At 42.8% G+C, this 13171-nt stretch overlaps 1 protein-coding gene across 1 annotated transcript; it reads left to right on the top strand.

Moving 5' to 3' along the window:
* Positions 1 to 681: 681 nt before the first annotated feature.
* On the top strand, positions 682 to 7993 carry TDP2 (tyrosyl-DNA phosphodiesterase 2). The gene is made up of 7 exons (XM_071554945.1): positions 682 to 1117; positions 1315 to 1388; positions 3859 to 4026; positions 5287 to 5378; positions 5853 to 5971; positions 6351 to 6521; positions 7355 to 7993. The coding sequence occupies exons 1-7, from the start codon at positions 785 to 787 to the stop codon at positions 7634 to 7636; spliced, it is 1239 nt and encodes a 412-aa protein (XP_071411046.1). The 5' UTR covers positions 682 to 784; the 3' UTR covers positions 7637 to 7993.
* The last annotated feature ends 5178 nt before the right edge of the window (positions 7994 to 13171 follow it).

Genomic DNA, 13171 nt, shown 5'->3' with positions numbered 1-13171 from the left:
CATATTAACCCTCTAAAAATCTACAACTACGGTGTTCCTAAAATCTACAAAATGTAAAAATCAGAACAAAAACCCTTTCGGCATCACACCCTTCACAATTTAAGACAACACAGTAACTTCGACTTTTTTGAGCATAGTGTACATATACTACACATGATGCACAATTAATGTGCCTATAATACACATATTGTGTCTATAAGGAGGACTAGACAAATACGTTTCTGTATACCACAAGGTATTAGTGTAGGGCCTTGTGCACAAAGTCAGAGAGCACTGAGGTGCTTGTATTTTCAGTCTGACTTCAGGGTGAGGTGTGAGATGTCATATGAGCTCCCTTTTTATTTCTGAACAGGGAAAAGTAATCATTAATTCCATAACTTCACAGTCCTGGAAGCCAGCTTCCTCGCCGGAACTGCGAAGGGAAGAATACCAGCTCCTGAATGAGTGCTGAAGGTTATTCAGCGCAGTCCTCACCTTGAGAGCCGCTGGAAGGCAGCTGCAGTATCTAAGATTACTGAGTAACAGTATTGTATTGTACCCCGTGTTACCACCACAACCACACGGCCCCGTTCCGAGACCTCGAATCCAGGGAAAACACCGGCGGGGCTGCAGCACCAGGCTCCCTCGGGCCTCTCCAGCCCTCCCAATCCCGGGAGCCCCAGCCGGCCAGCCCAGGGGAAGACAAGGGCGTCCAAGGCGCAGCCCGGCGGGACGGACTCCGGGGCCGGGCCTCCCACAGGCGCGTACCTTGCGGAGCACCCGGTCGAAGCCCTGCGATTCCACCATGTACTTCATGGCCTCCCGCAGCGTCTCCACCGTGAAGCCCATGCTGCCGCCTCGCCGACCGCTGCCGCCCGCGCCCCGGAACGGTAACCCCGGCGGGCGGTGCTTGCGCCCGCCCTCCACCATGGAGCACACGGCGGCGGAGGGGCGGCGGGAGGAGGCGGCCAAGCCAGCCCCGAGGCCGCCGGCGGCGGAGGAGGAGGAGGATGAAGATGAGGAGGCGCTACACGTCGCCAAGCGGAGGAAGGTGCTGTGCTCCGAGTTCGCCGCCATCACCAGCAGCGACACGGTGGTGGCGCGCAGCTTCCTGGCCGGCAGCGCCTGGCACATGGAGGTACAGCCGGGCCGGCGGGGCTGTCCGGGGGCTGTCCCTCCCTGCTCTTCGCCCTCCCTGCTCTTCGCCCTCCCTGCTCTCTGCCCTCCCTGCCCTGTGTCCCGCCCGCCATCCGCCTTTACCTGCCTTCCGCCCCTACCTGCCTTACGCCCCCTCCTGCCATCCGCCCCCGCCTGCCATCCGCCCCTGTGTTTCAGAGGGCGCTGAACGCCTATTTCGACCCACCGCGGGAGATGGAGGAGGCGGCAGGCGGTGAGAGCTCCGGGAGCTGGTAGGTGGCGCCGGGCAGGGGGCATGTGGCAGGTGGAGGCGGCTTGAGTCTGGGGGAGCGGTGCCCCCTGTTCCTCCCCGGCGGGAGCGGTGCCCCCTGTTCCTCCCTGGTGAAGCGGTGCCCCCTGTTCCTCCCCGGCGGGAGTGCCCCCTGTTCCTCCCTGGTGGAGCGGTGCCCCCTGTTCCCCGCCGGCGGTAGAGGTGCCTCCTGTTCCTCCCCGGGGGAAGCGGTGCCCCCTGTTCCTCCCCGGCGGGAGCGGTGCCCCCTGTTCCTCCCCGGGGAAAACGGGACGGCGCTGGGACCGCGGAACGTCCCTGCCGTGGGACGGTGCTGGGGCCGCCACGGCCGTACGGAGCCATCCCCAGGCCAAACCCGGGCAGCAGCGCTCCCTTCTCCGCCTGGCATCGTCCCTCGGCTCACACGTGCCAGGCAGGTGGTTCTGGGCCTTTTCCGCCCTGTGCTCGTCATTTCCCGACCCCTCTCTCCCCTGGAGATGCTGTCAGTCTTGCGGACTGTACTCTCTCTCTGGGGTGCTTCAGCCACCCTCCTCTGGGCTGGTGGATTGGGAGTCTTTCGGGGAAGGGACAGGCTCATTTTCTTGTCATGTCCGGCACAGAATCATAGAATCATGGAATCATAGAATCGACTGGGTTGGAAAAGACCTCCGAGATCATCAAGTCCAACCCTTGGTCCAACTCCAGTCCCTTTACCAGATCATGGCACTCAGTGCCACGGCCAATCTCAGTTTAAAAACCTCCAGGGATGGTGAATCCACCACCTCTCTAGGCAGGCCATTCCAATGCCTGATTGCTCTCTCTGTAAAGAATTTTTTTCTGATCTCCAACTTAAATTTCCCCTGGCAGAGCTTGAGCCCATGCCCTCTTGTCCTATTGCTGAGTGCCTGGGAGAAGAGACCAACCCCCACCTGGCTGGAACTTCCCTTCAGCAGTACATATGCAGATTTTACTGTGCACACACACTTTTGTATATGTGTGAACTATGCATATGTGTTCTACTAGACGTAGGCGTATTTATATCTCTATAAATAAAATTGACACGTACATGCACACCTTGTTAAATGTACCTGTGGAAGTTAAGATGTAAGAGCTCTGTGTTATGTACACAGTCTCACAGCTCACCTGTAGGGTTTGCAAAGGGTATCAAACTGCAAGTGTAATTGAACTTTTACACATCTCTGCCTGTCATGGATTAACCCCAGACTCCAATTCAGTAGCATGCACTCACTCCCTTGGACACTCTCACACACCCTCTCAGTGGGGCAGGAAGGAGAATTGGAAAAAAAAGTAAACCCTATGTATTGAGACAAAAACAGCTTTATGGTTGAAATCAAATAAATAATATAATATTAATTGTAATGGAAAGGGGGACAACAAAAAGACAAAGAGAAATAAACGCCAAGAAAGACAAGTGATGCTTAACCACCCATTGACTGATGCCCATCAGCAGTTGGGCCCTTCTGGCCAATTTCTGCCAGTTCATACACCGAACATGATGCTCTCTGGAATGGGATAGCCCTTTGGCCAGTTTGGGTCACCTGTCCTGGCCATGCTTCCTCCCAGCTTCTTATGTTCCTGCTTGGTGGCAGAGCATGGAAAGCTGAAAAGTCCTTGTCTTGGAGTAAGCACTAGCTAGCAACAACCAAAACATCAGTGTATTATCAACATTATTCTGTACTGGATTTGCATGGCAAGGTTTTGGTAGTGGGAGGCTACAGGAGTGGCTTCTGTGAGAAGGTACCAGAAGCTTCCCCTACATCTGACAGAGCCAATGCCAACTGGCTCCAAGATGGACCTGCCATGGAACAAGCCTAATTCCATCAGTGGTGGTGGTAAGCACCTCTGGGATAATACAGTTAAAGAGGTTAAAAAGTTTCTGCACAACAGCAATTGTGGCAGAACAGAGAACTGAGAGTATGTGAGAGAAACAGCCCTGCAGACACCACTGTCGGTGAAGAAGAAGGGGCAGAAGGTGCTCCAGGCACAGGACCTGAGATTCCCCTGCAGCCTGTGGTGAAGACCATGGTGAGGCAGGCTGTTCTGCTGCAGCCCGTGGAGGACCACAGTGGGGCAGAAATCTGCCTGCAGCCCAGGAGAGACCCTATACTGCAGCAAGTGGATGCCCAGAAGAGGCTGTGATCCTGTGGGATGCCTGTGCTGGAGCAGACTCCTAACAGGACCTGTGCACCCATGGAGAGAGGAGCCCATGCTGAAGTAGGTTTGCTCGTAGGACTTGTAATCCTGTGGGGAACCCCCTCTGGAGCAGCGTGTTCCTGAAGGACATAGGGAAAGAGTGGCAGTATGAGGAAAGGGTTGAATGACTGAGGTCTGTATGTTTTAGTTACTCTCTTTTGAGTGATACTGAGGTCTATACATGCTTTAGAAGATAAGGGAGGTAATTGCAGAAAGAACAGTATTATGCATGTTGACAAACAAGTAAACTCTCTCTTTAGTATTGACCTCACAGAAGATGCAACTACTAGTAATGCCAGTGACAATGGTGCAGTCTCAAGGGAAAAAGAAGATGATAGCAACGTCTCACTGATAACCTGGAACATTGATGGGCTGGATCTGGAAAATCTGGAAGAACGAGCTAAAGGTGTCTTTGCATACCTGGCATTGTAAGTACAGCTTCATCTTTGCGTTGTCATGTACCTGCATTTAAAGAGAAAAAGAAAAGCTTCTTGATTTAGGTATTTTACAAATCTTCATTATCTTAATGTTAGATGCAGCAGTACAATCACTTTTTAAACCCTAAGCAGCTAAAAGTTGGTATACTGGCTGGAAGAGGCATGAACTTAGGCAGATCCCAAAGGTTAAGTATTTTGTGATGGCTACTTAAAAACTCTTAATGAACAATATTGTTCAAGTTGCAGTCATACATCAAGAACGTACTTGTTTGAGCATTCTAGTAGTATGAATAACATCACACTAGAGCAAACTGAAACAACAGGTTTTTTTAGTGAAATTTTTCTCTTGCTAGACAATTGTTAGTTGTCTATCAAAAAAGAAAATACGCGAGATAAAAGCAACAGAATCTGTGATTATCTTCTATAATTCTAGAAGTGAAAGCCTGCCTTGAATACATTTGTGAGCAATTTAACCATCACATAAATTGATTTATCTTAGTGCAGTAACTTATCATTGTAAATTAAATTATTTAAACAAGCGATAAGTTCCTCTCAAAACAGCAGAAATTCCTTAACTAAATTAGTTTTCTCTTGATTTTATTAACTGGGATGACAGTACTTTTTCTTCCGTAAGGCCTTAGGTTTGTCCTTCACCTGTTTAGTGCAGGGCTGTTCAGCAGTGTAGTAAAAGTAGGGACAGCTGTAAAGTCATGTCTAAATCAGCATTTTCAGGACTGCTGCCTCATGTGAACTGCTGCTGATTGCACAACTCTAAGAAATAAAAGAGCTTGTCATCATTGAGACTGGGCAAAATTAATGACAGGTTACCTAAGGGGATCTCTTTTAAGGGGGGTGAGGAGGTGGCTGGAATCTGGAGAACATGTTCCAAAGTGGCTTTGCAGCAGCTTAAGTTGAATTCCTCACATATGTAGTATATGAAACCTGTGCAAATGTTTTCAAGGTCATGTTATAAGGAAGTTACACATTTTATTACTATGTCAGTTTCATATTCTTAGTAATAATTGTTTCCTCCCTTTTAATAATGTTGACATTAATAATGTTGACATGTCTACATGCTGCTAAATGTGATGGAAATAGTTTTTTTCTTACTTTAAAGAACAGATTCTTACAGTGTCTAGGATAATGAGGAAAAGGTGTGCCTGAAAACCCTGATCCTGTTCTATTTGGCCTCAGAGTGTAGCAGTACTACCTTTCAGTAATTAATTGAAAATCTTGCCTTGCTGATTTCAGATACAATCCAGATATTGTGTTTTTACAAGAGGTTATCCCACCACATTTCTGTCTTCTGCAGATGAAAGCAAGCAGTTACACTATTATTCCAGGTAAGAAAAAAACCCTTTGGTTTCTAAAGACAAAAAACAGAACATCAAGTTTGGTTTTATTCTGTCTCCCTTACCAGAGCCTCCCAATGATTTGTAGAAATGTATAGCGTAAAGTGAAAAAGGAAGCACTTAATTTATTTTCTGTATTTTGATATCAGCATATAACTTGATGCAAATTATGCATGTGAAAAGCTTGTTTGCCTGGTGATTCCCTTTGTATGTTTTGCTACCTTTTGAAAGACTGTTAGCAAGGGTAGTCAAAAAGTACCATAGACAAGTAATTTTGTTAATAAAGGCATTTAAAAAAATCTGAAAAATTCAGAGCAGTGTTATGCAATATTTCACTTACGAGTTTGTACATCTTACAAATTAACATCGATTCTCACAAGTCTTGGTAATAAGGTCTCTTTCAGAACCTTCTTTATGGTGCAGCACAAGATATCCTTGAACATTTCTTTCCCTGGTCCTCTTTAGGTAACATAGATGGGTATTTCACTGTCATAATGTTAAAGAAATCAAGAGTGAAGCTACTGAAACATGAGATAATACCTTTTCCAACAACTGTCATGAAGAGGAACCTTTTGGTTGTGCATGTGAGTGAGTCAGTATGACTAAATATGTATTTCTGCCTTAAAAACAAAAAAGTCGCAGGAAATGCTGAACTGGCTTTTTCTCTATGACATTCTCAAACAGCAGAAAAACTTCTTCTCCAAGCATGCAAACCAAGTTGCATTTGATATTAACACATTTAAATCTTTCATCGAAGTTACTTACTGCACTTTATTTTCAAGTCTCATAACCTCTGAAAACAAAACTAAAAGCCTGTTATCATCTAGTAAGCCATTTTTCTTCACTGTAAAACTAATACTAACCAAACTCTGTCCTTCAGTAATTTGCCTTGTGATTAGATTTTATCTTTGAACTTCTTATCATGGCTTGGATAGTAACATTGCCTCTTTGTTTCACGTGTAGGTGAGCATATCTGGTAATGAACTTTGCCTTATGACCTCTCATTTGGAAAGCACTAAAAAGCACTCTAAGGAACGTATAAAGCAGCTGCAAATAGTGTTAAACGAAATTCAGAAGCAGTCTGAGTCCACCACTGTTATATTTGGAGGAGATACAAACCTCAGAGACAGCGAGGTAAACAGAAATAAACAACCATGTTATTTGGAGAAGGTATTCTGACAAAAATCTTCTAATCTCAAGGTTTTCTCTGGTCTTTATGAGAAATTACCTGCTTAAGCAGAGTAGAGGTATTCAATATTTATTCTTAAGTGAAAGAGTGGCTAAGTAGAGGTAAGCATTCCTATGCTGAGGTAGTTATGGCTGAGGTGATTTATGTGGAGACACCTTCCCATAACAAAATGCTTTATTGACAATATTTATATCTGAGCAGATGCAGGGAAAGTTGATGAAATTTTGACTTCAAAAAAATCTTCCCATATTGAGAACCTGATACTTACTTGCCCAACTTGCTGATTCTCAGAGCTTGTAGAATCAATGGAAGAAAAGGGTGCTCTGGAGAAATAGATCTTGGGAGTTTAATCCTTCATAATCAACACATTCAAAATTAGAAGCATTTTTTGGCTTCGGATACTAAAAGTGTCATTATTACTAGAACGTCAGAGTGTCATCCCTCCGTATCATGAAATTCCATTGTAATGAACTGGAATGACTTTGGTTCAGAGAACACGGTGTTGACCCCTCTACCTCAAGATTTCAGAGCTGAACGTTTATTTTGTAACATGTTTTGGATTTAGAAAGTACTACAGGAATTGGTCATGCTGTAGAATATCTTGAGAAATACCGCATTTAGTAATGTCTCCAAGATCTTTGTTTTTAACAACTTAATGATTTGCAGCAAAAAAAAGCAATGCTGTGTTAACTGAGTTCTAATTTTGAAGGCAAAACTTGTAAGAGTTCTATGTGTTACAGGTTTATCTTGTGGGTTTTTTCCCCCCTTCTACCTACAGGTTGCTAAACTTGGTGACTTACCTAAAAACGTTACAGATATCTGGGAATTTTTGGGTAAACCACAACACTGCCGCTATACTTGGGACACTCAGTCCAACACCAACCTGAATATAGAGTACAAGTGCAAGATGAGATTTGACCGTGTTTACTTTCGGCCTGCAGCGCAAGGGACGCATATTGTACCTCGAAGTATGGACTTAATTGGCTTGGAAAAACTAGACTGTGGTAGATTCCCTAGTGATCACTGGGGTATTCTGTGTAATTTTGATTTGATATTATGAAAAGCTTGCATTGTTAGGTTTTGTGTCATTTATTCTTGTTTTTACAAAATTTAACCTTCTCTGTTTAAGTAGGGCGTATTTAAATTTTCAGCCCTAACATATTCTCTGCTCTTGACTTTGGCAGGAACAGCTTCATTTCAAGCCAGGGCTCCTTCTTCATTGTTTGCATCTGCTCTTGAATCACATTTTAAAATATTTATTTTTAACAATATCCACAAATACTGAAACAAATTCTAGTTTTAAAATGGGAGGAAAAATCTGTAAATATAATTTATAAACATACTCAGTGATTTGGAAAGCGCTTTTATTTTGGCCTGTATTATGATCTTATAATAAAACCTTTTTATTTTAAGACTACTTTTATTGTGTCTGCTTTGTCTATTTTGTAACCATTTCCATCATCCTTTACAACCTTGTCTTTTATAGGGTGTTTTGTATTAGCCTCTGAAGTTTTACGTACCCCTTCAGGCAAGACAATAAAGGAGTTGAGGAAAGAATGAGTAGATTCTGACAGAATGAGGGTTTCTTCAGTAGGAATTAAACTGCCATTGAACAGATTTAAGAATAATATGCCTTCAATTGACAATAAGAGATTATAGGCAGTTGCATGAAAGTTTTTCACTTGGGATGGTATATACCTTTGTGTTTATTAACCTGGATAGGAGTTGCAGATTAAAATGTATTGTCTTCCAATGAGCTTCTAGAAGCTTTTGTAAACTGCTGTGCAAAGTCTGAGCAGGTCAGAGTCTTGCTGACTTTGCAGAAGATCAAACAGACTTTCTTTCTCCAGGAACTGTGTAAACAGTCTCATAGAAGATGTTTTTTTAATAGATACGTAAAGCACTAAGCTGACTTAAAAAGGAAAGCCTCCTAAATTTCTGATGTGAAGTTCAGTGCACAGGCATAGAAAGGAAGGACCCATGTCAGTGACTTGAACAGTTCGACAGCCTAAATTCTTTTACTTCTTATGGTTGTGTTTTGTCTTTGGTCTTGAGCCCAAAGCTTACAAACAACCTTGTGTTTTGCTGAACTCCTGTGGTGTGTTGGTCCTGGCTGGTAGCCAATCTGCCACCTAGCAACCACACAGTCCCTGTCCCTGGTAGCGGGGAGGAGGAAATGGGAAAAAAAAAAGAAGAAAACTCATGGGTTGAGAGAAAGACAGGGAGATCGTTTTCCAATTACCTTCACAGACAAAACAGTCTTGATTAGGAGAACTTAATTTGTTTCTGAAACACAGAAGTTCCACTGGAAGATGAAGAAGAACTTTACTGTGCAGGTGACTGAGTGCTGGAACAGGCTGCCTAGAGAGGTTGTGGAGTCTCCCTCGTTGGGGATGTTCAAAAGCAATCTGGACGCAGTCCTTAGGAATGTGCTCCAGTGGACTGTGTTTGAGCAGGGAGGTTGGGCTAGATGACACCAGTGTTCACTTCTAATCTTACCATTCTGAAATTCTGTGAAATTAATTTACAGCCAAATGATACATATGTATATTTAAGTACTAATTCAGGTATTGGGAAGTAAGAATATGAACATCAAAATGCTTAGGGGAAACTCCTTCCCTCTCCTCACAGAGGCCCCTACAGCCCACAGCTGGGCACCTGCACTCTATTCAACCCTAAAAAAAAAGCAAAGAAGCAACTTACCACAAAGGCAAACAGCAGTGGCACCCTCTGCAGCGCTACCTGCTCAGCAAGGAAAACTCCACTGATGCCATTATTGCTTAGCCTAAAATGTCTGCCTGTAAACTCCAACCAGCCAAGTGCCAGAGGAGGAGTGTGTTTGGAGAGGTATTCTCATCTCTATCTTACACCCTGCAAACACAGTGAGTGGGGCTCAGTGCAACAGGACAAATTCATGTATTCCTACTCTGAAATTTAGACTAGACTAGACTAGAATTTCAGTTGGAAGGATCCTAAAAGGAACATCTAGACAGTTGCCTGACCAAAAGGCAGACCAAAAATTAAAGCATGTTGTAAGGGCACTGTTCAAATGTCTAAAAACACTGAAAAGCTTGGGGCATTGACTACCTGTGTAGGAAGGCTGTTCCAGTGTTTGACCACCCTCTTGGTAGAAAAATGCGTTTTAATGTCGAATGTAAACCACTCCTCGAAAAGTTAACCTTAACCAGATCCTCCCTTCATCACAGGAACAAGGAGGCCTGAGGTAGGTGTGGTTTTCCTTTGATTCAGCAGGAGGCCCAGGTGACCCTATTAAACAAGCAAATAAACCTCAGGATGTTAATTCATCTCCACAGAAATTGGCTGCAGAAGTCTCCTTGTTCTGCTTTTGCTTCCTTAAACATCGAACTCCGGATTCCTTTTACTAAAGGTAAAAGGGAACAGCCTGTTTTGGGAAGGATGTCCATGTCTTTGTGTCCTGATAACTCTCAACATATGCCATTATTTTATAATAACTCAGTTTAAAAAAAAAAAAAAGGAGGAAGAAATCACTGATGTATTTTTTAACTCATGTTGAGCCCATGACCTCTTCTTTCTACTCACAAATACATAGTTCTATAAGAAAGTGAAAAATATCTGCAACTGCCAGGGGCTGGCACTGGTCACACATTCAGACTTGCTCCATGATCTCTTCTTCCTCACCAAGAGCCTTCAAAGAATCATCATGGGGTTTGTTTTCAGGGCTTACACCTCCTCCTCCCTGGCAGTTACAGCCAAAGGGAAGGCGTGGAATAACAGTTTGACTCTCATGAAGATGCTGGAGAGGGGGAAAGCACACTAAAATCATGTTTTGTCACAATAAACACCAGACAGTGTGGCCTTCTGTATTGTGGTTACTTTTGGTTTTGGGGCTGCACCTTCTGGACTATTTTGAAAGACATGTTGTTCTAGAATGGGTTCTTATTTTGGGGAAGAAAGAACAAACAAAACCAAACCAACCAATCAACCAACCAACCAAAAATATTCAGAATAGTGTGTGAATTAGCTTGATGCCTAAACTCCAGACCCATTTCCAGAACTGACTGATGCCTCCTCTGAACAACAGTGTTTCTTAACCTTTGAAATAGTGAGAGGGTACGTAAGATTTTTAATGGGAACAAGCAGAGGCATAACACTTTGCCAAGGGCCAATTCATTCTTATAATTACAAACGGTAGGTAAGACTATATTCAGTGCTATTAGTGGTTAGTAATTGTTTCAAATGAGGAAATCATGCATACATCTTCTAAAATTCTTCTTGAACTACAGAAAAATGATAATAAATTTTAAAAGACATAAACACTAAATGTTTTACTGACTACTCAATATGAAGCAATACAACTTTAATTAAATGTACCTTAAACCACTTAATAAGCGTCCAAATTGCTGACAATCAAGAGCAGTCAGAGCCCTTAATTTGTCTCTTAATTTAGTCAGTGATGTAAAAGGTAAAATATCTGCTGAATATAGCAACTAAAACATAAAGGGACAGACACAGCAAAGCTAAACCAAGCAAAATGTTTCTTGGCCTGCAATTTTTAATTTATTTTCCTGATTTAGTAACATAATATTGTGGTATCTACAAAGCCCAATGTACTTATACAATCATGTGAATGTGAGAAAATGCATTAATTCTCTCATATACTGGAGGCATTCTTTTATTAATTCTTTGATTCAGGTATCAAGAGAAGTAATTTCTCCTGAGAATCCAGCCAGTCTTACACATTTCTACATCAAAAAACCTGGAATTTACTAAAAGAGAAGAGATATACCAAGAATAAAATAAAGAAATCTTAAACATCTAGGGAGGTAAATAATAAACCATTGGATTAAAAAAATAGTAGCTGGTAAACCCACAGTAACAGCAGAAAACTCCTTAATCATTATTGAAAGTATATACCTAAAGAATATCTATGCTCTTGATTGTAGGGAGTAATCTGAAACTCTAACAAGAAAAGTTTTACACAGAGAGAGTGTATGGAAGATTAAAGCAATAAACTTCACACATCACATACTAATTTGAAAGTTAACTTCATGCAATAACAGACAAGACATATCCAAAACTAGTAGATGAAAATACAAACATGATAACCCATATTATGGCAACACCTGCAGATGTTATTGTTACAGATGCTGTATAAAATAAAAGACGAGTAATTACACAGAAACAGATGGGCTGTGTTTTTATGAGCTAATGGCATGGTTTTCAGTTGTATCAGCTCGGTATGGTTTTCACTTCTATGTATTTTAACATGTTTTTGCCCAGTGGTGGCTGATCCCATACAAAATCCTCCACAAAATCCTGCTGAAGACACAGGGTCTGTGGGTGCTGTCTTGAAACACCCAGGGCAGGTAAAACCGATACGGGAGATAGTGAGTTCACTTAACTATATTAGGATAAATTTCTCAGGTTTTTGGTCACTAGGAGTATAATAAATACTCCCTAATGAAGATTCAAAAATAGAATCTTTTTATTTCTTAGAGACAAGGCTTGTTGTGTAACATCAACTCAGAGTAAACAAGAGACTCGGCGATTGAGAAGTCGCCAATGTAACACTACTGTTTTGGTAATGGCTGAGAGATTATGAGGCTTAAACAGGAGGTGCAGTAGGCAGAAACACTGCTTAATTACAACGACTGAAATGAAAGTTGTACTGTATCTGACTAGTGTTATCTTTATATATTTATACACATATAACAAGAAATCAGTCTACCAACAAAAGGAGATATAGTAGATCTACTTTTTTGACCAAGGAAAAGGGTAAGAGCATTGGTCTGACTTGTTGAAGGATAACAAATGAAGACAAAAAGGAAGGATTACACCATCCCTTATAACATTTTGCACTACTGTGTTTCCTGATATTTCTACTGATAAGACAGAGGAGCTAGCAAAAACCTAGTCAAAAATCATTTGTTGAGACAAAAGCTTTACATGGACCTTGTAGTAGATATTGCATGCAAGTGCAGCTGACAAGGTTGGGCAAATATGCCCAACAAAGGGAGCTTACTTCCTTGTGGCTTTCAAAAATTCTCCCAATGACTGAAGAATCAGAAAAAAAATCTGTCTCAGATACCTTGGAGATGAATACAACTCTCCTTTTCAGTGTTGTTAGACACTTCCTTGAAGTGAAACAGGTCAACATTTTTAACCATTTAAGATGGGAGGTGGGGAAAAAGGGTCTTTCTGGAAAAGAACAACACCATCTCACCATGGTGTGGTAGTGCTCTTCTAGACCCCTTTGTAACAGGTGTCACATGACACACATCCAAACAGCTGGTTGGTTTGTGAACAAGGCAGATGAGAGGGGGAGAGCAGGGTTCAGGCTGCCCAGAGGGCTGCACCAGCCCCCTGCTATGGGAGAAAGGACCCAGTAATGCCATGCATGGAGCCAGGGCTTCCCTGGTACGAGCACCAAGGGAGTGGCCAAAGGTCTGTCTGGTGGTGATGGGATGGGTGCTTGTCACATATCCAAACTACCTCTGGATGTCTGACAGCAAGTGAGTTGTCCTTGTCAATGCCAGGACTTTTGTCTGCCCAACTGTATGCACTTACTGCTGAAAGAAGCTGGAAGTAACCAGACCAGCATTTATTTAGTAAG

Source organism: Pithys albifrons, chromosome 4, assembly GCF_047495875.1.
Source record: "Pithys albifrons albifrons isolate INPA30051 chromosome 4, PitAlb_v1, whole genome shotgun sequence".
NCBI lineage: Eukaryota > Metazoa > Chordata > Aves > Passeriformes > Thamnophilidae > Pithys > Pithys albifrons.
The sequence above is the reverse complement of the archived record's forward strand: the minus strand, read 5'-3'. Positions and strand labels throughout refer to the sequence as shown.

Excerpts from the sequence above, each read along its gene's own strand:
- TDP2 (XM_071554945.1), top strand. The coding sequence starts at position 785 with ATGTACTTCATGGCCTCCCGCAGCGTCTCCACCGTGAAGCCCATGCTG. Across the intron at positions 1,118-1,314 it reads GCAGCGCCTGGCACATGGAG|AGGGCGCTGAACGCCTATTT; the intron begins GTACAGCCGGGC and ends CCTGTGTTTCAG. Across the intron at positions 4,027-5,286 it reads GTCTTTGCATACCTGGCATT|ATACAATCCAGATATTGTGT; the intron begins GTAAGTACAGCT and ends TGCTGATTTCAG.